Here is a 25,528-nt window from a genome sequence, read left to right on the forward strand (position 1 = left end):
CCAACCTGCTGCTGCTTCTGCTTTAAGAGGGAAACGGTGCCTATAACTGCTTGTCTAGGATATCAATCAATCAATCAATCAACTTTATTTATATAGCGCTTTTACAATCACGATTGTGTCAAAGCAGCTTCACAGTGTCAAACAGGATAATATTGCAACAAAATTTGATTGTACAGTCGTACTGGAGAAAACAGTGATGTTATCAGCTTATTTTAATTTATCATATAGCGACAATGTTGGCATATCAGTATTATGGTTTATAGAATTAATTAAAATCAATAAAAAATAATTTTATTTGTATATTTAGTTGAATAAATTTGATCATAATTTGAGTGTCCCCAACTGAGCAAGCCAAGCCAAAGGCGACAGTGGCAAAGAACCAAAACTCCATCAGGGCATGATGGAGAAAAATAAACCTTGGGAGAAACCAGACTCAGTCGGGGTGCCAGTTCACCTCTGGCCTATTTACACACCGTGTATGATTATTATTCTGGCAACCTTACAGGTCAGAAATCATATTAGATCGGATTATTCAAAATTTCAGGGTATCACGCAAGAGACAGGTTTATTTAGGATGGGGCGTCAATTACACAAGAGTATGAATACATGAAAGATCGGAATTATTGCCCCGGAGACGGGTTTTTTGAGCATGACGTGCCGGTGAGGAAAATTCAGAGGAGACACCAATTGACACGGCTCAGCAGACACTCCAAGATGCTTTGGTCATGTCCAGGCACAGGTCCACCATCCGATCCGGACACAGCCCGGATCCGGGATAAACCTCGGGATAAACAGAGAGACTAACATTAGCGTAGATGCCACTCTTTTTATGATGTAACGAGTACATCAGGTGTTATGGGAAGTGTTCCCGGTTCCGGCTGACCTAGTTAATGCAGCCTAACAATCAGTCAATTGAATTGAATAATGAAAGTTAAAAATGTTCTATGTGTATGCCATAGTAAAGAGATGTGTTTTTAGTCTAGATTTGAACTGACAGAGTGTGTCTGCTCCCCGAACAATGCTAGGAAGACTGTTCCAGAGTTTAGGAGCTAAATAGGAAAAGGATCGACCGCCTGCAGTTGATTTAGATATTCTAGGTATTATCAACTGGCCAGAGTTTTGAGACCGCAATAGATGTGATGGAGTATAATGCGTTAAGAGCTCGCTTAAGTACCGGGGAGCTAAACCATTTAGTGCTTTGTAAGTAATAAGCAAGATTTTAAAATGTATGCAATGTTTAATAGGGAGCCAGTGCAGTGTTGACAGAACTGGACTAATATGATCATACTTCCTGGTTCTAGTAAGAACTCTAGCTGCTGCATTTTGGACTAGCTGGAGTTTGTTTATTAAGCGAGCCGGGCAACCACCCAGTAGAGCATTACAATAATCTAGCCTTGAGCTCATGAACGCATGTACTAACTGTTCAGCATTTTGGATTGAAAGCATGTGCCGTAATTTAGATATATTTTTAAGATGATAGAATGCAGTTTTACAGATGCTAGAAACGTGGCTTTCAAATGAAAGATTGGTATCAAAGAGCACACCCAGGTTCCTCACTGACGACGAGGGCTTGACAGAGCAGTCATCAAGTGTTAGACAGTATTCTCGGTTACTACTTGTGGAGCTTTTCTGTCCAATAATTAAAAATTCAGTTTTATCTGAATTAAGCTGCAGGAAATTACTATTCATCCAATTTTTTATATCAGCTATGCATTCCGTTAATCTTCTGAATTGGTAGGTTTCGTCAGGGCGTGAGGAAATATAGAGCTGAGTATCGTCAGCATAACAATGAAAACTAACGCCACGCTTCCTAATGATATCTCCCAGTGGAGCATATACAGGGTGAAGAGCAGCGGTCCTAACACTGAGCCTTGCGGTACTCCATACTGACATCTCCTCTTCTCTTCATTTCTCACCTGACTCTTCATTTACTGCTACAAACTGATAACGGTCAGATAAGTACAATTTAAACCATGCCAAAGCAGTTCCACTAATGCCAAGATAATTTTCGATTCTATTCAGAAGAATATTGTGATCGATAGTATCAAATGCAGCGCTGAGATCGAGTAACACTAATAGAGAGATACAACCACGATCAGATGATAAGAGTAAATCATTTTGTAACTCTAATTAGAGCAGTCTCGGTACTATGATACGGTCTAAATCCTGACTGGAAATCCTCACATATACCATTTCATTCTAAAAAGGAACATAATTGTGAAGACACGGCCTTTTCTAGTATTTTTGATAGAAACGGTAGATTCGAGATTGGCCTGTAATTGACTAATTCTTTAGGATCAAGTTGCGTTTTTTTAATAAGTGGTTTAATTATAGCCAACTTAAAAGTTTTCGGTACATATCCTAATGTCAAAGATGAATTAATGATATTAAGCAGAGGATCTATGACCTCTGGAAGTATCTCTTTTAGTAGCCTAGTCGGTATAGGGTCAAGCATACATGTTGTTGATTTTGATGATTTAACAAGTTTAGCCAATTCTTCTCCTCCTATAGTAGTGAATGAGTGTAATTTTTCCTCAGTGACACTACAATGCTCTGTCTGAAATGATATGGTAGTAGACTGCTGCATGGTTATGATTTTATTCCTAATATTATCAATCTTACTAGTAAAGAAGTTCATAAAGTCATTACTGCTGTGTTGTTTACAAACGTCAGAAGTTGAAGCTTTAGCCACTGTATCGAATAAATACTTAGGGTTGTGTTTGTTTTCTTCTAAAAGAGTTGAGAAATAAGCAGATCTAGCAGTTTTTATGGCCTTTCTGTATGCAATCATGCTCTCTTTCCACAAATTGCGAAAAACCTCCAGTTTTGTTTTCTTCCAGCTGCGCTCCATTTTTCTGGCTGCTGTTTTAAGGGCCTGATTGTGCTCGTTGTACCACGGCGTTGGATTATTTGCTTTAATCTTCTTTAAGCGCCGGGGAGCAACTATGTCTAAAGTGCTATGCAATCCTCAGTAAGAATTCGTAATAATAGCATATTATTAGCAGAAAGGAGCTAGCAAATGATCCAGTGTGTATCTGTATTTGCACTCGTCAAATGATTACATTTCCAATACATTTTTGCCTCGGTGAGTAATCAGGGTGTCCGCGGGGTTTTAAAAAGTATTAAAAAGTGATAAATCCAAATTGTCAAATTTAAGGCCATTAAAAGTGTTAAATGTGGTCTCGGAGGTTTTTTTTTTTTTTCCAAATTAGGTATTATTTTTTCAGACTATCAGGTGTCCTATTCTGATTGAAAGTCTATCTGCGTTCGCGTTAGTTCGTTTAGATATGGGCTTTAGCAAATCTGGGCACACAATCAAAGATCTTTCGTCTCCGGCTCGGCGTATGTTTGATGCTGACGTCATATTCAGTGGTCGTTCAGCATCATCTCTGAACACTGCGCGCTCAACAGAAGTGGCTGGCTTTCTTTTTTTTTTTAAGTCTTACTTCAAGGCATATCTTCAACGACTGTCCTCATAAGAGCAATCTTAAATGATTTATATAAAGTCTAAAATGAACAAAAACAGTTGTGAGAGAATGAGGCGCGACCCATAGACAGTAAACAGTGAGATCCGCGTGTCTGTCTGCTCTTAAAGGGACAGCAGCCAATAAAGCTTCCTGTCAGTAAAGTTAAAGAACAAAGGGAACAGAGAAAATGACTCGCTGCTCTTGACTAAACTTTTGTAGCTTTAATAAGGATTAACTATTTAATTTATAGTTTATGCAGTGCAGACTGAATATAACTTTGATAACTTTATTAAATTTCTGTATATTTCCTAACTGTTAAGACAGGAAGGGCAGGAGTAAACATGACATTTATTATGGGTTTATGTTAGCATTGTTTTAAGTTTACTTCCATTAAAAACTGTTATATTTTTGAAGCCTAATAATAAATGTAAAAAAAAAAAAAGTCAGTAGCTGTATTAATATCAGTAATAGGCTACTGGCCTTCATTCATAAAAAGTATTTAAAATATACTGTCTTTATGTTGTTTCTACATTAATTTGATTAACTGTGAAATTATTATATTAAAAAATATATTAAAACATACTAAAACAATTATTTTTTATTGCGATTAATCACAGAAAAAAATTGTGATTAATCTAGTTTAAATTTTTAATCGATTGACAGCACTAGTTTTTAGTATTTTGTTAAATTCAACAACTTATCACAGTTATAGAAATGTAATATTTGGCTCAGGTTTTGTTGTTGAAAAAAAAACGCTAAATAATTTAATCGCTGAATTACCAATTATTAATTGAAATCAAATGTGTATGCAGTAATGCTTCTTCTTAACCAACCTTTGTGAATGTTGAGATGTATTTTACTGTGTCTGAATGATAACTTATAACAGATTTCCTCCTGGTGTCCATTCTAAATCTATTCTTTTTGTATGTTAAATATGTCAAAATCTGTGTAAATAATAGAAAGGTCGCCGATTAACACTTGCATTTCAGTGTCGTGATGGTTTTAAAAAATATTCTGAAGGTAGTAAAAAAGGTATTAAAAAGTAGTAAATTTAACTTAAGGATTGCTGTATATACCCTGGTAATGTAGCCAATCACAGACAGGTTTGTAGATATCTACAACGCAGTTGGCCAATCACAGGTGTTGAACTTGGAATCCACTCACACGCATCACTCACTCTCGAGTGTTTGTCCAGACGCTGAATTTAGTTAACAAGCGCGTCTCTGTAAGTGCAGACATTGTGAAAATAAGAGCTTCATTGTATACCAGCTTCACTGCGGAAATCTGTGAGATTGCGTTTATTGAATGAGTGACAGCTTTTAGTGATTATAAAGGGAGCACTCTTTGCGTGCTGTCTGGGCAATATAATTATTATTTATGTATTAATAGGTCTATAATATATTCAAAATTTGAATAAAACTTTTGTTTTCCATTCTTGACAAGCGGCCACATACACGCTTCAATACACTGACTCATCCACATATATATGCGGGATTCACTCGAAAAAAATGTGACAACTGACAGTTATAAATAATCATGCCGAAATCAGGCTCATAAAAATATCAGGAAAACACGATTCCTGGCTGCATGTCATTATCCATGGATCTTTGAATCTGTGGTAAGTTGTAAGGACCACCATATCGATCCCAACCTTTAGTTTAAACTAATAATTGTTTGCTCTACTCGCGTTTTCCTCCATTAACTCAAGTCACGCAGCAGCTCTTCTGCCACTCAGCACCGGCTGAGGGGGCGTGTTCCGGCAGGAAAGTGACGATGCATTCCCTCTATACTTCATTTTCTATCACACAAACACTGTCCTGCAGAGTTTAGCTCCAACTCTAACAAAACACAACTGGACAAGCTAATCAATGTCTTCAGGATAGCTAGAAACATAGCCACTTGAAGGCAAGCCTGCAACTTTAGCTGGATAAGGCCTAACGTATGCTAACGCTGCGATTCGCTGGGAAAAGGAAAAGGTCGTTTTGTAACTTTTTTTCTTGGATGTCAATGGAGGAGAGGCTTCACTCTGCTGAGTAAACCACTTTTGTGAGGAAATAGCTTATCATTTAATGAATCAACAACCCATTGGCTAATCTTCAACATGTTTGTTTTGGATTTATCTATTTTTAGAGCTTACACTGAAAAAAAGCTGTTTTATAAGAGAAGTCATGGACTGGTATGATTCAGTTTATGGCACTTCTCATTCATTTCTATGGTATCCACAAGCAGTTACACGACGAAATTCAATGACGTCAAGTCTGTAATGTGATTGGCTACCAAGGCACACGTGATCAAACCCAGCAAGCAATTTAGCATTTAGAAGATGTCTAATAGTCGTCCAAGGACAGCTCTGACGTCTAGGCTAACATAAGGCATAATTTGGCCTGTCAGTGAAAATGTAATAGATGTCTAACCCCCTGTAGCCGTGTGCAGCAGTTACATGATGGATAGATGCACTTTTATGTACTTCATAAACGAAGCAACAATCACTGGCATTATAAAAGTTGGATTAGCCAGGGTATTTTCTAAATATAACTTTGAATGTGTTCGTAAGAAAGAAGAATGTCATATACACTTAGGATGGTTTGAGGGGGGAGTAAATCATGGGATACTTTTCATTTTTTGGTGAACCATCCCTTTAAATGAGTCGGTGAAATGAGGGTTATTGCTTGCTGGGAAGTTAGCCATTACACATTCTCCAGTGGTAGAACCAAGGACCCTCATATCTCCCAATAATTAGACCATTTCTGTTAGAAAGCTCCAGGTGAGTTTCATCAGGGTTGCTGCTAAACTCTGCAGGACCGTGTTTGCTTATTCTCAGTATAAGCCAATTATATCAATCATAAAATGTAAGTATGTACTATATCTAATAAGTACACAGTTATATTACATATATATGCATATTAAACGTGGGGGAGAGGACGCTGGCGTTGTCTGTTCGCCGCTTCTCCACCCACAAATCATGTTAATGTACTATTAGATTTAGATTTTATTTTATTTTCTTATGTTTGTGACTAGTCTAACAGTCAGAGCTACAATTGGGGCTGTTGCTGATTGCTGGCAGCCACTGAGAGGACGTTGTTCGTCGTTTTCCACCGCTTCTCTGATGTTTATGTTTGAATTGCTGCGGTTGGTTCTGGTTTGGAGGACATTTGATGTTTCTCGCCACGACTGCTCACTGGTGGTCTCCCTTGGGCTTAAGCTGCATGGTGGCTGAAGTTTGCACCGGGCTAGCGTCATCTGGGCCATCGTAATCGGTGTCCGGCATGATGTTGGGATGTCCCGCTTCTCGGCTGCGCCGCTGTTCCGTCCTGCATTGCGGCCGTGGAGCGGCTTGGACTTCTGCGCCGACCCCGGTGTGTCCACAGAAGTGCCCGGAAAAATGTTCTGTCTCCTGCATGGTGCTGCAGCGATCCCCATCGTTTGAATCGTCATGAAGACCCATCATCTGGTCTTCAGCTGTCGTGCCTCGGCGATGTCATCAGGACACACTGCCGCTGGGAGAAATCTGAAACATGGAGTGGACCACAGTGTGCTGCGGAGCTAACAGAGACTTCCACCATCAGCTGTTTTCTGTTCACCATCAGCTCTGTTTCTGTTCACCATCAGCTCTGTTTCTGTTCACCATCAGCTCTGTTTCTGTTCTGTTTTCTGTGTTGGTTGATTGTTTGTAGTATTCTATATTTTTACTTGTTATTCATTTTTTTGTTATTTTTCCCCCCCTTTGTTGCACTTTGAGATTCTTCGGAATGAAAAGTGCATTATAAATAAAATCTATTATTATTATTATTATTATTATATTACTTAGATTAAAACAATGTTGGCAAATTAAAATAATAGTAATAAAGGTAAAAGAGGTGGAAAAAGTTAGTCTGGCTATCATCAGACCAAGCTCCATCTGTTAAGATTGAACATTAGTCTGGGGAGTCTGCTCTGTTTTCTACTGCACAAGAGGCGTGATCAACGAGCATAGTTCAAATGACTGTAGGAAATTGAATAGTCCTTCAACCAATCAGACCAATGATTCATCGATTCTATACACGTCATTGTGTTAAACCCACCAGTAGCACTCCAGGTGGCTAAGCCAGTTTGTGATTGGTCCATGCAAATTTGTAACAGAAGCAGCATATGAATATGTACAGGTTTCCAGCCTGAGCTGCGGGGCGAAATCAAATCTGGTCGGGCTGGGTTTACCCAGTCTAGGAAAAAATAACCTCAGTAAGACATTTTTCTTTTCTTTTTCGATGGTTATATAATTGTTCAATGATATTCTCCAAACGTTTTTGAATTTCTGAATGTTGATTTGGTGACTATTAAATACACTAAGTTTTGTCATACTAGTGTGTGTTAATAGCCGCGGTACTAGCTCAACACCATTTACAGCAAGTTCAGAAATCTGAATGTTATAGTATATAAGTTTGGAATGGACATCTGGCTGTAATTAAGCAGCCGGGATGGTTTGTTTGCTCGTGGATCAGACAGTCTAAGAGCACCTGAATGCTGTCTTACATACCAGCTCTTTACAACCGTTTAACAAGTGACAGGGCTTACTGACACAGCACTTTGTCAAGAATCTACGCAGAGACTCCTGTAATTAGCTGCGCATCATGTACACACACTCAACATCCATTAGTGAGCTTTGTAGGGACAGACTCATGTCAAAGATGTGATTGAAGTGCACACTTTGTCTATTAGAAACGTATACGGACAGCCGTCTAAAAGGATGTAGAAAGATGAGTGTTTATTCTGCACCTGTCTGTCCCATGGAGGTTTTTTTTTTAAAGAATGCTAATGCATACAAGCTAAGATCCATGGCTCTCGTAAAGAGACCCTGCCCTTGAAATATGATCACAATTGGTCACAGGAGAAAGAGCCGTGTTGCCATGATCATTGAATCATTTGAGGGTGATGTTAATACCAGGTGTAACAGGGCCAATCTGAGGCCATTGTGCGAGGGTGTGGACCTTCTCCAGCTCCTCTCAACACATGAGGTTCGGGGTAGTAACTCAACACATGCACACCACATCACACCACACACCAAGGTGCTTTCAGCCTCATTCTTCTGAATGTGCCATTGCTAAAAGATCTATGACCCGGGGCCTTTTGTGGAAAAGCCTAGTTGTTTTCCCACATGTTTCACTACATTCAGCAAAAATGGACCACAGTATATGGTTTTAGTTCAGCAGGATATGAGTCATAAAACTTAAGAGTCTCATTTGTGTTCATTTCTTGGTATTGTTTTATGGGCTAGATCTTTGTTTGGGCAAGTTTCATGCTTGTGGTCTTCCAACATCTGATAAAATGGCCTTAAAGCATGAAGGGACATTCCCAAAAGTTTCCCCACATTGCCTTTCAAGCACTCTAAAGAGTGGTGATGAATTTGAGAATGAACATGATGCTGGTGTGTTTATAATGATCGTCTTCATTTCCTTACAGGAAAGATACTCTTCAGGAGAAGCCACATCAGAGACGTGGCCATGAAACGCCTGAAACCCATCAACGAGTACTGTAGGGTAAGTTAGACAACAAACAGTGCACACAACAAACCATCTCACCTGTGATTAGCATTATCTTTACACAATAAAATGAACACTATCAAATATTTACCTTTAGAATATTTATAATCTTTATAAATAGTCACCCCAAATAAACATTCATCCTTTACTCACCCTCAAGCCATCGCAAACCAGTATGACTGTTTTTCTTCCGTGGAACACAAAATGAGATATTGAGCAGAATGTCCAAGCTGCCATTTTCTATATAATGACTTCTATAAAATGGTGTAACGGTACACAGAAGTCATGCTTCGGTACGAGTTCACTCAGGAAAAAGCAACAAATCCCCAATGCTAGGTTTTTACATTTATTTTAAACAGACAGTAGTGTGAATTATAGTTAGTCCCCTAGTTTCAAGTTCAAGTTCAAGTTCAAGAGTTTTATTTGTCACATACACAGTTATACAGAATACAACCGGCAGTGAAATGTAAACAGGTCCGCTCCATGGACAGCAAATAACAATTAACAAAAAAAGCACAATAAATTATAAAATAGGAATAGGATAAGGTGCTATATATATTCATATGTAGAATTATGAATAAATCAAGTAAAAGAAATAAGAGATGTGGAATAAAATAAGTGAGATAGTAAACTGGAGACTATAAAAATAAATACGATAACAGAAGTGCAGGAGTGTAATGTGCAAACAGCATTATAATGAGTAGTTACATGGAGCACAAGAATAAAGTGCTGTGCAATATCAGTATGTGAGTTTGTTAATACTGAGTGAGGTGAAGTCACATGTTGTTAAGTGACAGCGTTCAGGAGTCTGATGGCCTGTGGGAAGAAACTCCTCCTGAGTCTCTCAGTTTTGGCCATCAGGCTACGGAAGCGCTTACCAGAAGGCAGCCGGGTGAAGTGGGGGTTGGCCGGGTGATTAATGTCCTTGATGATTTTTGTAGCTCTGCCTCTGCATCGTTTGATGTAGATGTCCTGCAGAGACGGGAGAGCTGACCCTGAGATGCGCTCGGACAAGCGCACCACTCTTTGCAGGGCTTTGCAGTCGTGACTGGTGCTGTTACCATACCACGCTGGGATGCACTGAGTCAGTAAACCTTCTATCGCCCCTGAATAGAAATTTTTCAGGATAGCTGGTGAGACCCGGAATTTCCTCAGCTGGCGCAGGTGGTACAGTCTTTGCCTGGCCTTTTTCACCTGAGACTGGATATGTGCAGTCCAGGTCAGGTCCTCGGAGATGTTCACACCCAGGTATTTGAAGCTGCTCACTCTCTCTACTGGTGTCCCGCTGATCATGAGAGGGGAATATGACCGTTGCTGACTCTTCCTGAAGTCCACAATCAGTTCCTTGGTCTTGTTCACATTCAGAAGGAGACAGTTGTCTTGGCACCATGATGTCAGTTGCTCCACCTCGTCCAAGTATGCGGTCTCATTGTTGTCGGAAATGAGGCCCAGGACAACAGTATCATCCGCAAACTTGATGACAGAGGTGGAGCTGTGTGTGGACAAACAGTCATGCGTGTAGAGAGAGTAGAGCAGGGGACTGAGGACACAGCCCTGTGGAGCTCCCACACTCACGGTGATGGAGGTGGAGGTGAACTGTCCTACTCTCACCACCTGAGGTCTGCCAGTGAGGAAATCTTCAATCCAGTGACAAAGAGAAGAGTTCAACTACACTACAGGGTTGGTTACTGTAGTACCAACTACAGGACCCTGTAGTTGGTACACTACAGGGTCCTTTAGTGAATTAAGCCCTATTCGGACAGGATTAGTTTAACATGGAAAGGAGGGGGAGGGTAATTATTACCAGAGCTTCTCAGTGATTTTAGACCCACCCGAATGTGTCATCTCAGTAATCATTACAGACAATGTTAGAAAAGATTACACCCTTCTGTAAAATGGTCTGAAAAAATTACCTCAGGTAATGCTAATCCCGTGCGAATAGACCCACTGTAAATTAGTGCTGCAACGACGCGTCGACGTCATCGATTACGTTGACTACAAAAATACGTCGCGTCACACTGTTTGTTTACATCTTGCGTAATGGCATACAGGGAATGTAGAAAGTTGCATTCTATCACAAAAACAGAGACCACTGTTATCAAAAGTATGGGAATACTTTAAACAGAGGACAAATAAAATGGCCCCTTGTTCCCTTTGCAAAACCGATATGGTGTACCACGGCAGCACAACTGCGATGCGCGAGCACCTCAGAGGAAAACATCTCCGCGCTCTCCGGTGTTACGGTTTAACTGGTTTCCGTGTGATCTGGTGACTAATTTCCTGGTTCAGGTCGGATATTCTTGTGCTTGTGGCATTCTGAAAAGTTGAGATGAACTCGATGCGGTGCGGACGCGCCTGGAAAAAACGAGCGCATCGCTTTCATTATGAGAGCGCTTATCGCGCGCCTACATTGGAAATAATGAACTTGAGCGCGCAAAAGACGTGATATGTGAACGGCCCCTTAAAAGACAGCGCGCCGCGAGACAACAGTCACAAACCACCGAGCTACCCCGAATCAGCTTCAGATCTCTGGAAACCATGTTAAACCATAGCAGAACCCTGACTACATTTTATGGTTTGTGATGCTAAAGAACATTTCATGACGTCTCAGACAACTGTAAATGTATGGCTACTGTGGTTTAATTAGAAACGCTATCATAAACTCATATTTACCATAGTAAAATAATTTTCTTTGCCTCTTTATTATTTTATACTGTAAAAACTTCAACCATATTGATTGAAAATGAATAAAGGTTGAAATATTATATTAGAAGTTGTACTTATATTTTTTTTGTAAAGTTATCCAAAGGATTCATGAGCTAATTACAAAAAAGAACATTAGATTAATTATTTATTTTAATAAAAATAGTCGTTAGATTAGTCGACCAATCGAAAAAATAATCGTTAGATTAGTCGACAGAAAAAATAATCGTTAGTTGCAGCTCTACTGTAAATATTCTGTCATTTTCTGTTTAAAAGTAGTTTTTCAAGTATGAAGGTGCTTGAAAAAGCATTCAGTTGTGTTTCAGGTGGTGCGACAAGTCTCTGGCAAACCTCACGTGTTTTCTGCTTACCATTCATATCAAAAAAGGTTGAAGGCACTTTATAAATCTCTATAATAAATCTCTTTACTGTCATAAATGTAATGCATTAGCTGTATAAAAGATAGTGTACGTCTTCCTATCCAACATCATATTATCTAACTGAAACTCACATTAACGTCATGTCATTACATTTTAGAAATTAAACTAATTGTAATATTTTTAAATCATCCATGTTATTTGACTACCTAGCAAAGCACAACCAAAATGATGTTATTCTGCAAAATGCACACACTTTTGTTTTTTAACTGCTAGAGGACTAAAAGTATCATAGTGTACCTTTATCATTACATCATTATAATGTCAACAACACACCACACATTGTACCAAAATACATGTAAAGGTTGTTCAGATCTTTTTTCCAGAATGTGATTGTGATCCAAGTCAGAAGGACCCCAAAGAGTATTGTCACCCTTATATTAATGCTTCCATAAAAATGTTTTTTACTCGTCCTTTTAGCTGTAGGAGGGCATGAGGGAAAAGTCGGTCTGAACGGACGCATTCATTCAAATTAGAAGGTGTATCGTTCTGAATATCCGTCTAGGTGTAAACTGACCTTTAGCCGGCGCAAATTCCATTTCAAAAAGCATTGCTTCAGGTCCGATATTTGTAACAAACTGGCCTTTATAAGACATTTAACAGGATTTTTCAGTGAGGTAAGCAGGATCCAGAAGTTTTATACGGTGGTCTTCTGTGTGACTTGAATTGCCTTAGCATGAAAGACTGCTCCGTCTTAAGTAACTATTGGGCTTTTGGTAGAAGGGTTAAGAGTGGAAAAAAGCTTGGAATCCACATTTGGTAGGGTAATGTCTGCTTTAGGGCAGGGGTTTGGAGCTGCGCTGAGTTAGCCTTCGTCAGCACATCATGGCTTTTTGTTGACTTTTTAAAGGGCTGTTTCCAACGGAAACTGCATTTTAAAATGTTGCTTTAAGTGTTTTTTTTTTTAAGGTGCCTGTGTGAGCGGTCATGATCTGTGACTCGTTGAAGGAGGATTTCACCTCTTGACTGATTTTTTTACCTCTTTTCCTCTCGTTTGAATGTAACTATGCCCTCATCAGCTGATGAGTCAGTGCGGTTGTGGTGGGCTATAAGAAATGTTCTCTAAACTGGAGGTGCACAAAAGAAGAGGTGGAAAATCATACAGTTTGATCATTTCAGTCTTAAAGGTGCACTATGTTAGCCTGGATGCCAGCCGAACTTAGCCCTGCCCACAAAATTTTTAGGTCGGGCAGTTCGGTCTGGCCTCGCTCCATAGCGGAGTAATTATCCCCGAACAGAAACTGTTCAGACCAATGAAATCATCAGGGCGGGCTTTAGACGATGACGGACAGATGATCAACAGTAACGTAATCATCACGTCATCAAAGGCGCTTGGATTATATTTACTCAAATCCTAAACGGAGAGCTTGTTTGTATATGCAATCATCATCACAATTTCTCTCAGAAATAATGAACATGTTGGGAAAGTACTCTGTGTATCATTCAATTATTTATTTTTTTACAACACCGGCAAAGATCGTGTATTCCAGCCTGATTTCAGCGCACGTGCAGACAGGGTTGCTAAGTTTTTACAACAAAACCCGCCAACTACTAGCCCTAAACAATAGCTTCTCGGGGGGTTCTCCGGGGGAAAAAATGGCGTTTGGGGGTAAAATGTGTGTTATTTTGGCAAGGTTGGCTGCTAAAATTCCCACTCACAGGTCTATATATCACATAATAGTCGCTTCAACCCGCGGACATAGAAAACAACCCACGGGGAAAAAAACGTGGACTTGGCAACACAGTGCAGTTGAACTATGTTGACATTTGACAATGCGTCGCTTCGTTGCTCTGATTGGTTGTAGGTCTGTCCAATTAGGTCTTTCCTGGTTCGGTTGAAACGCCCCATAATCGCAGCCCAATGGAGCGGTTTCAGACTCATATTCTGACTAGAATTTAGTATGACCACGTCAGGCTAGCACTATGTAGTATTTTTGCTGTAAAATATCCAAAAACCACTAGGCCAGTGTTATATATTTTGTTCAGTTGAGTTCTTACAATATCCCAAATGTTTCCAACTATATTTGTAAATTGTGAGAAAATTACTTTTTTAACTAAGGACCGGGACGTGTCAGCATAGCGTTTGAGCGAGTCGCCTGTCAAACGCATCATATCTGCGTTACCCTCGGTATTATTCTGCAGAAGCGCTTTTCTCTTAACAGTGTGAACATGTCACAGCAGCCCCGAGCGAACGCACAGAGTAACGTCATAACATCATTTTAAACACACTTAAATGCATCTGATATGATAAACAGAGCTGCTTTACCTTATAATCATGACCGGAAAAAGCGGAAGTGCGAGCGCCCGGTGACTGTGTCCCGCCCCATCATAATAAAAGTCCCGCTGCTCACGAGCCGTGTGTTTGTTTAACAATCGCTCCAGCGGCCGTTCTCCGCTCCACAACACTCGGTCCTGCTCTGCTTTACACTACAGTAACGTTAATAACCGCATCCATGAACATGATTTCTGCCCGAGTCCTATTTTCCACCGGCTGTGAGGTGAAGACCACGTCCCAAAATACTGCGCTCACACCTGGCGTCATCAAACTACGCCTTTGTTTAGAATAGGCGCCCTCTAGTGGACGGAAAGTTGCATAGTGCACCTTTAAGAGACAGTTAAATTTAATATGAACCACAAATAACTGATTCTAGTGGTTGAAAAAACTTTTGGTGCCCTGTATCTTCGGCAGTATTGCGTTCAACATCTTTGTAGTTGTCTTAAACATGAAAGTATGTAAATTAATGGCTGTTAAATTGAATTTAAGAATTTAATAGATACTGTATGTTTTATAAATATGATTTAAAGCCTGATGCATTATATCCACCATGTTGTCATTGATTGTTGTCTTGTGATTCACCGCATCAGTCATCAGAGTGTAACGGCCTTCCACAGCTTCAGTCCATCAGATGCACACGTTGAAATTTAGCAGGAAGCCGTAGGTCATCTGGGTACTTGTTGTATGAGTAATATGAATTCAGACATACTAATATTTTCACATACTTTTTTCCCATCTTCTATACGCTGTATTTGAGAAGTAGTCATATTCAGATGCAGGGTTTATCCTTTCAGTTAGCATGCTAACTGATTGTTATGCTAAGTAAAATGCTGTATACATGCGATCCTGAATTCAGTTCTCTTTCACAGCTTATTGCGCTTGAATACTCAAATACAAACACGATTATGTCAAAATGCACATTGTGGGGAGTATTCACATAAACGCAGTCTATGTCCTATGCAAACGTAAACAGTTAGGAGAAAATTGGATGTGTTATAGTATATTAGATCCAAGCATTCATTCTTAAAGAGACAGCAGCCTCAAAATCTGTTGCCGTCTGTTTCAATAATGTTAATAAAAACAATTTACTCATTGTTTTGACTGAATTACTTTTGTATCTTTGCCTTGCTTTATACAGACACCTGTTATGTGTAATGATTGCAGTCAGCTTAAATGACATTTGTTATATAGTATTGGGTTGACTAAAATGGGAAGGAAAAATTAATTTAAACAAAAACTCAGTGTTTTTTTTTTCCTTCAAGACCTATTAACTGTCTACTGTAATCAAATAGGAAAAGAAACACAAAACAGTAAATTACACTCTAAAAATGCTGGGTTAAAAACAACCCAAGTTGGGTTAAAAATTGACAAACACAGTGAATGGGTTGTTTTCCCAATGTGCTGGGCAGTTTTATTTAACCCAATTATTGTTTAAAAATGACTGCCTTAAAATGAATCCAAAATCTGAAAAAATGTGGAAAATCTGATTATATATATTTTTTTAAATAGACATAATTATTTGAGGCAACAATAATAATCAAAAGGTGATCAAATTTAATAATCAAAAGGTGAATATTTATTAATAAGCTATTTAATAAATGTTTATTGTTTAATTATTATTCATTAAACTTTATTAATAAACATATTAATACATGTTCATTTCCAACAAACTTTGGGTGCATTTAATGCAATAGTTGAGTTAAATAAATCTACCCAGCAGGTTGTGCAAACATTTAACCCAACTGCTGGGTTAAAACAACACAATAGCTGGGTTCGTCCATTTTGACCCCTGTCCACAGTTTTTAATCCAGCATTTTGTGTACATTCAAATCTCTGCATATATTGAATCAAAATTTTATTCAAAATTGAGAACTGGCTCAACAAACAGCTAACCCTTGAGGCCCAAAGATGATCAGGATTGAATCTTTCATGATACTGAAGCCATATATTTTCCCTGAGAGTTGGTAATTCAAGCTGACGTGAGTGGCGGGTCATTTGTGATATCATAAAGCGGAGACAGCTGAGCTCACAGCCTGGTACAGCTGGATACGGTGGGAAAGCCCACTATTACCAGCCAACAGCTCAGAGACTCTCCGGCGAATTAATAACTGTCAGTGTGAATGCCCCTTCAGCCGACCTACTCGCTTTTTGTAAGCTGGAGCATGATCTATATTAATTGGGGTGGAAGGTTAGAAATGCTGTTAAGATATTTAGTTTTGTCGGGTAAATGGAAATCCATGGCACTCTAGAGGTTATTTTATTGGATAATCAGGTATATTTGCGGTTTCTTCAGAACTTGCTTGGTTTGTGGCAATCTTTTTCTTTTTCAATCAGTCAGCTAAAAGTTAAACATTACACCAAATGATTTATTTTTATTTATTTATTTAGTTTTGCTTGGAAAAAAAACAAACAATTTAACCTTGTAAAGCCTTGATATTTTATAAGGAAAAATACAAAAACAATTAAAGCTGCAAGCAGCATTTAGCGGGGTTCAAGCATTTAAGGCCTTTTAACCACATAGGCATTAAAGACATTAAGTTTTATTTAGCAAGATTTTAAACTGAAATAATAGATGGAAAAGTCCATTTACAGCCAATATACGGTTTAGGAGTTATGAGCCTTTTCTCGCAATTGATTGCTATAGCGCCACCTATGGGCCAATTGGGGTCATAGCTTTTCAGGGTCTCCCCAACATGAGTACTACCATCTGACAAAGTTTCAAATTTCCAGCTCTTACGGTTTGGTCTGCACGATGCGTTTTAGCGGAGAATAATAATAATAATAATAATAATTAAAGCTGCAAGCAGCATTTAGCGGGGTTCAAGCGTTTAAGGCCTTTTAAGCACATAGGCATTAAAGACATTAAGTTTTATTTAGCAAGATTTTAAACACTGAATTAATAGATGGAAAAGTCCATTTACAGCCAATATAGGCAATTTACCATAAAAAATGCATGGTTTTTATAGCTTTTTAACAGTTATAGCGCCACCTATAGTCCGATCTCTTTAAAACTTTTCATGCTTCATCAGCATGTCATGCTACATATACCCAACAATTTTCGTGATTTTTTGAGCTTCCCTTTTGAGTTAGCGCCAACTAGTGGCCGATTTCTTTCAAAAATCTTACAGACCTCTAGGACCATGAGTCAAACATGCCCACCAAGTTTCGTTCCGATCGGCCTCTGTTAACCTTGTCTAACAGGTGCTCAAATTTCATTGGCCGATGGCGGCCATGTTTTTTGAGATACGCCAATGTCTGCATACCAATTTTCAGGTTAATTGGACTAGCGATCGCGTGGTTATAGCCCTTTTCATGTTTTTTTTCACATTATAGCGCCACCAAGTGGCCAATCGTCGCAATATTTTTATCGTGACCTCAAATTGAGCCGATATACATGTGTACCAAGTTTGGTGACGATATCTCATTTCCTTCTTGAGTTATAGCCTTTTTAGTAAAATAGGCTCCGCCCTGAACGTCCATTTTGAAGCCAATTAGCAAAACTGAATTGAAATTTCAACTTTTTTTCGATAACTATTGATAAACAGAGACCAGAGAACATTTTGACACTGGTTTGGTTCCGATCGGTCAAAAAACCAGGGACTAGTTTGCAAAAGTAGGTTTTTAACATAATTGTGAATATTTAATTAATGATTTGATTGACAGCAATGATTCCAGAGGCAAATTTGTTCAGCATGAGGAGATCTATCATATGATATGCATATTTTGTGGATGCGTGAAAAAACACGTGATTTCAGAGCCATAAAACTCGTTAGCGCCAACTAGTGGCCGATTTCTTTCAAAATTCTTACAGACCTCTAGGACCATGAGTCAAACATGCCCATCAAGTTTCGTTCCGATAGGCCTCTGTTAACCCCATCTAATAGGTGCTCAAATTTCATTGGCCGATGGCGGCCATGTTTTTTGAGATACGCCAATGTCCTCATAGACGTACATGGGGCCTTGGACCAAGACACTGCATACCAATTTTCAGGTCAATCGGACTAGCGGTCGCGTGGTTACAGCCCTTTTCATGTTTTTTTCACATTATAGCGCCACCAAGTGGCCAATCATCGCGATTTTTTTATCGTGACCTCAAATTGAGCCGATATACATGTGTACCAAGTTTGGTGACGATATCTCATTTCCTTCTTGAGTTATAGCCTTTTTAGTAAAATAGGCTCCGCCCTGAACGTCCATTTTGAAGCCAATTAGCATAAATGAATCGAAATTTCAACTTTTTTTTGATAACTATTGATAAACAGAGACCAGAGAACATTTTGACACTGGTTTGGTTCCGATCGGTCAAAAAACCAGGGACTAGTTTGCAAAAGTAGGTTTTCAATAAAATTCAAAATGGCGGAAAAATTTGCATACTGGAAATAAAATCTGAGATATACATTTTGTTCGCCAAGGACTCAGCTTTCCAATGATATATGACACTTGAGTGTGGACCAAACGGTTTAGGAGTTATGAGCCTTTTCTCGCAATTGATTGCTATAGCGCCACCTATGGGCCAATTGGGGTCATAGCTTCTCAGGGTCTCCCCAACATGAGTACTACCATCTGACAAAGTTTCAAATTTCCAGCTCTTACGGTTTGGTCTGCACGATGCGTTTTAGCGGAGAATAATAATAATAATAATAATAATAATAATAATAATTAAAGCTGCGAGCAGCATTTATCGGGGTTCAAGCCATTTAAGGTTTTTAAGCAATTGACACCTTTTGCATGAAAGGCTTTTAAGCACTGAATGAATTTGAGAGATATCAGGTGAAATCAAGTGATAAACTGACAAAATGTGATTTTAAATATTATAATAATGACTTTATAAAGTCTAAATATGAATTGATCAGGAGAGTGCAGAGAATCATACTGCTGTGGTTTGGTTCCGATCAGGCAAAAAACCTAGGACTAGTTTAGAGGCAAAGTTGTTCAGTATGAGAATATCTATCATAATATATGCATATTATGTGGCTGTTTTAACCCCACCTGATTACAGAGATGGAAAATACCATTTACAGGCAATTCACCATAGGGAATACATGGTTTTCAAAGCTTTTTAACACTTATAGCGCCCCCTATACTCCGATCTCCATAAAACATTGCATGTGTCTTCAACATGTTATGCCACATATACCCAACAATTTTCGTGAAGTTTTGAGTTTCCTCTTAGGATTTATAGGCTTTTGAGTGTATTTTGCCACGCCTCTTTTCTAAATGGCTCTGTTATAGCCATCCAAATGCAAGAAATCAACTTTTTTTTGATAATTATTGATCTAGAGAGTCCAGAGAATTGTCCTAGACTGGTTTGGTTATGATTGCGCAAAAAACCAGGGACTAGTTCGCAAAAGTAGGTTTTTAACATTATTGCAAATATTTATTTAACAATTTGATTGACCGAAATGGTTCTAGAGGCAAAGTTGTTCAACATGAGGAGATCTATCAAATGATATGCATATTTTGCCGATGTGTGCAACGCCACGTGATTGCAGAGCCATAAAACTCGTTAGCGCCAGCTAGTGGCCGATTTCTTTCAAAATTCTTACAGACCTCTAGGACCATGAGTTAAACATGCCCACTGAGTTTTGTTCCGATCGACCTCCGTTAACCCTGTCTAATAGGTGCTCAAATTTCATTGGCCGATGGCGGCCATGTTTTTTGAGATACGCCAATGTTCTCATAAACAGACATGGTACCTTGGGCCAAGACATTGCATACCAATTTTCCAGTCAATCGGACTAGCGGTCGCATGGTTATAGCCCTTTTTGTGTTTTTTTCCATGTTATAGCGCCACCAAGTGGCCAATCGTCGCGATTTTTTTATCGTGACCAAAGACTGAGCCCATACACATGTGTACCAAGTTTTGTAAAGATATCTCATTTCTTGCTGGAGTTATAGCCTCTTTAGTAAAATAGGCTCCGCCTTAAATGTACATTTCCACGCCCCTTTTCGTTCATGAGTCAAAATTTCAACTTTTTTTTGATAATTATTGATATTCAGACTAGAGAGAACATTTTGGCACTGGTTTGGTTCTGATATGTCAAAAAACCAGGGACTAGTTCGCAAAAGTAGGTTTTTGACAAAATTCAAAATGGCGGAAAAATTTGCATACCGGAAATGAAATCGGAGATATACGTTTTGTTCGTCATGGTCTCAGCTTTCCAATGATATAAGACACTTGACCCTTAGAAGCAACGGTTTAGGAGTTATGAGCCATTTTGCGCTTTTGGTTGCTGTAGCGCCACCTATTGGCCAATCTGGCTCATAATTTGATAACCTCTCCTCGATTTTTGGACTACCTATTGACAAAGTTTGAAGTCTCTAGCATTTACGGTTTGGTCTGCACGATGAGTTTTACGGCAGAATAATAATAATAATAAAAATCAGTACAATTACAATAGGGTTTCAGCACTTCGTGCTTGAACCCCTAATAAAAATCAGTACAATTACAATAGGGTTTCAGCACTTCGTGCTTGAACCCCTAATAATAATTAAAGCTGCGAGCAGCATTTAGCGGGGTTCAAGCCATTTAAGGTTTTTAAGCATTTGACACCTTTTGCATGAAAGGCTTTTAAGCACTGAATGAATTTGAGAGATATCAGGTGAAATGAAGTGATAAACTGACAAAATGTGATTTTAAATATTATAATAATGACTTTATAAAGTCTAAATATGAATTGATCAGGAGAGTGCAGAGAATCATACTGCTGTGGTTTGGTTCCGATCAGGCAAAAAACCTAGGACTAGTTTGCAAAACGAGGTTTTTAACATAATTGTGAATATTTAAATAAAGATTTGATTGACAGTATTGGTTATAGAGGCAAAGTTGTTCAGTATGAGAAGATCTATCATAATATATGCATATTATGTGGCTGTTTTAACCCCACCTGATTACAGAGATTCACCATAGGGAATACATGGTTTTCAAAGCTTTTTAACACTTATAGCGCCCCCTATACTCCGATCTCCATAAAACTTTGCATGTGTCTTCAACATGTTATGCCACATATACCCAACAATTTCCGTGAAGTTTTGAGTTTTCCCTTAGGATTTATAGGCTTTTGAGTGTATTTTGCCACGCCTCTTTTCTAAATGGCCCTGTTATAGCCATCCAAATGCAAAAAATCTACTTTTTTTTGATAATTATTGATCTAGAGAGTCCAGAGAATTGTCCTAGACTGGTTTGGTTCTGATTGGGCAAAAAACCAGGGACTAGTTCGCAAAAGTAGGTTTTTAACATAATTGCAAAAATTTATTTAATGATTTGATTGACAGCAATGGTTCTGGAGGCAAAGTTGTTCAACATGAGGAGATCTATCATATGATATGCATATTTTGCCGATGTGTGCAACGCCACGTGATTGCAGAACCATAAAACTCGTTAGCGCCAGCTAGTGGCCGATTTCTTTCAAAATTCTTACAGACCTCTAGGACCATAAGTTAAACATGCCCACTGAGTTTTGTTCCGATCGACCTCCGTTAACCCTGTCTAATAGGTGCTCAAATTTCATTGGCCGATGGCGGCCATGTTTTTTGAGATACGCCAATGTTCTCATAGACAGACATGGTACCTTGGGCGAAGACATTGCATACCAATTTTCCAGTCAATCGGACTAGCGGTCGCGTGGTTATAGCCCTTTTTGTGTTTTTTCCATGTTATAGCGCCACCAAGTGGCCAATCGTCGCGATTTTTTTATCGTGACCAAAGACTGAGCTCATACACATGTGTACCAAGTTTGGTGAAGATATCTCATTTCTTGCTGTAGTTATAGCCTCTTTAGTAAAATCGGCTCCGCCTTAAATGTACATTTCCACGCCCCTTTTCGTTCATGAGTCAAAATTTCAACATATTTTTAATAATTATTGATATTCAGACCAGACAGAACATTTTGGCACTGGTTTGGTTCTGATATGTCAAAAAACCAGGGACTAGTTTGCAAAAGTAGGTTTTTGACAAAATTCAAAATGGCGGAAAAATTTGCATACCGGAAATAAAATACCTCCTATGTTTTTTGTTCGGCTTGAGCCAAGGATTCCAATGATGTAAGACACTTGATTGTGCGACAATGGGTTTTTGAGATATAAGCCAAATAGTGACTTTTTATTGTTTTTTGCGCTATAGCGCCACCTATTGGCCAATCTGGCTCATAATTTGAGAACCTCTCCTCGATTTTTGGACTACCTATTGACAAAGTTTCAAGTCTCTAGGCCTTACGGTTTGGTCTGCACGATGAGTTTTACGGCAGAATAATAATAATAATTAAAGCTGCAAGCAGCATTTAGCGGGGTTCAAGCGTTTAAGGCCTTTTAAGCACATAGGCATTAAAGACATTAAGTTTTATTTAGCAAGATTTTAAACACTGAAATAATAGATGGAAAAGTCCATTTACAGCCAATATAGGCAATTTACCATAAAAAATGCATGGTTTTTATAGCTTTTTAACAGTTATAGCGCCACCTATAGTCCGATCTCTTTAAAACTTTTCATGCTTCATCAGCATGTCATGCTACATATACCCAACAATTTTCGTGATTTTTTGAGCTTCCCTTTTGAGTTAGCGCCAACTAGTGGCCGATTTCTTTCAAAAATCTTACAGACCTCTAGGACCATGAGTCAAACATGCCCACCAAGTTTCGTTCCGATCGGCCTCTGTTAACCTTGTCTAACAGGTGCTCAAATTTCATTGGCCGATGGCGGCCATGTTTTTTGAGATACGCCAATGTCTGCATACCAATTTTCAGGTTAATTAAACTAGCGATCGCGTGGTTATAGCCCTTTTCATGTTTTTTTCACATTATAGCGCCACCAAGTGGCCAATCGTCGCAATATTTTTATCGTGACCTCAAATTGAGCCGATATACATGTGTACCAAGTTTGGTGACGATATCTCATTTCCTTCTTGAGTTATAGCCTTTTTAGTAAAATAGGCTCCGCCCTGAACGTCCATTTTGAAGCCAATTAGCAAAACTGAATTGAAATTTCAACTTTTTTTCGATAACTATTGATAAACAGAGACCAGAGAACATTTTGACACTGGTTTGGTTCCGATCGGTCAAAAAACCAGGGACTAGTTTGCAAAAGTAGGTTTTTAACATAATTGTGAATATTTAATTAATGATTTGATTGACAGCAATGATTCCAGAGGCAAATTTGTTCAGCATGAGGAGATCTATCAAATGATATGCATATTTTGTGGATGCGTGAAAAAACACGTGATTTCAGAGCCATAAAACTCGTTAGCGCCAACTAGTGGCCGATTTCTTGCAAAATTCTTACAGACCTCTAGGACCATGAGTCAAACATGCCCATCAAGTTTCGTTCCGATAGGCCTCTGTTAACCCCATCTAATAGGTGCTCAAATTTCATTGGCCGATGGCGGCCATGTTTTTTGAGATACGCCAATGTCCTCATAGACGTACATGGGGCCTTGGACCAAGACACTGCATACCAATTTTCAGGTCAATCGGACTAGCGGTCGCGTGGTTAGAGCCCTTTTCATGTTTTTTTCACATTATAGCGCCACCAAGTGGCCAATCATCGCGATTTTTTTATTGTGACCTCAAATTGAGCCGATATACATGTGTACCAAGTTTGGTGACGATATCTCATTTCCTTCTTGAGTTATAGCCTTTTTAGTAAAATAGGCTCCGCCCTGAACGTCCATTTTGAAGCCAATTAGCATAAATGAATCGAAATTTCAACTTTTTTTTGATAACTATTGATAAACAGAGACCAGAGAACATTTTGACACTGGTTTGGTTCCGATCGGTCAAAAAACCAGGGACTAGTTTGCAAAAGTAGGTTTTCAATAAAATTCAAAATGGCGGAAAAATTTGCATACTGGAAATAAAATCTGAGATATACATTTTGTTCGCCAAGGACTCAGCTTTCCAATGATATATGACACTTGAGTGTGGACCAAACGGTTTAGGAGTTATGAGCCTTTTCTCGCAATTGATTGCTATAGCGCCACCTATGGGCCAATTGGGGTCATAGCTTCTCAGGGTCTCCCCAACATGAGTACTACCATCTGACAAAGTTTCAAATTTCCAGCTCTTACGGTTTGGTCTGCACGATGCGTTTTAGCGGAGAATAATAATAATAATAATAATAATAATAATTAAAGCTGCAAGCAGCATTTAACGGGGTTCAAGCCTTTAAGGCCTTTAAAGCACAGAGGCATTAAAGACATTAAGTTTTATTTAGCAAGATTTTAAACACTGAAATAATAGATGGAAAAGTCCATTTACAGCCAATATAGGCAATTTACCATAGGAAATGCATGGTTTTTAAAGCTTTTTAACACTTATAGCGCCACCTCTACTCCGATCTCTTTAAAACATTGCATGCTTCATCAGCATGTTATGCCACATATACCCAACACTTTTCGTGAAGTTTTGAGTTTTACCTTAGGATTTATAGGCTTTTGAGTGTATTTTGCCACGCCTCTTTTTAAAATGGCCCTGGTATAGCCATCCAAATATAAAAGTTCAACTTTTTTTCAAAGATTATTGATCTAGAGAGTCCAGAGAATTATCCTAGACTGGTTTGGTTCCGATCGGGCAAAAAACCAGGGACTAGTTTGCAAAAGTAGGTTTTCAACATAATTACAGAAATTGAATTAATGATTTGATTGACAGCAATGGTTCTAGAGGCAAAGTTGTTCATCATGAGGAGATCTATCATATGATATGCATATTTTGTGGATGTGTGCAACACCACGCGATTACAGAGCCATAAAACTCGTTAGCGCCAACTAGTGGCCGATTTCTTTCAAAATTCTTACAGACCTCTAGGACCATGAGTCAAACATGCCCACTGAGTTTCGTTCCGATCGGCCTCCGATAACCTTGTCTAATAGATGCTCAAATTCATTGGCCGATGGCGGCCATGTTTTTTGAGATACGCCAATGTTCTCATAGACATACATGGGGCCTTGGGCCAAGACACTGCATACCAATTTTCAGGTCAATCGGACTAGCAATCGCGTGGTTATAGCCATTTTCATGATTTTTTCACATTATACCGCCACCAAGTGGCCAATCGTCGCGATTTTTTTATCGTGACCTCAAATTGAGCCCATACACATGTGTACCAAGTTTGGTGAAGATATCTCATTTCTTGCTGGA

General features: G+C 38.9%; 1 protein-coding gene across 4 annotated transcripts in view; it reads left to right on the plus strand.

The window, feature by feature from the left end:
* sh3pxd2b (SH3 and PX domains 2B) overlaps positions 1-25,528 on the plus strand; it is a 142,980-nt gene that overhangs the window by 37,786 nt on the left and 79,666 nt on the right. For all 4 annotated transcript variants that reach the window (XM_067422798.1, XM_067422800.1, XM_067422801.1 and 1 more), the window contains exon 4: positions 8,904-8,980. In XM_067422798.1, the coding sequence (XP_067278899.1) occupies positions 8,904-8,980 (77 nt within the window). The remainder of the gene's footprint in view (positions 1-8,903; positions 8,981-25,528) is intronic.

Source organism: Pseudorasbora parva, chromosome 18, assembly GCF_024679245.1.
Source record: "Pseudorasbora parva isolate DD20220531a chromosome 18, ASM2467924v1, whole genome shotgun sequence".
NCBI lineage: Eukaryota > Metazoa > Chordata > Actinopteri > Cypriniformes > Gobionidae > Pseudorasbora > Pseudorasbora parva.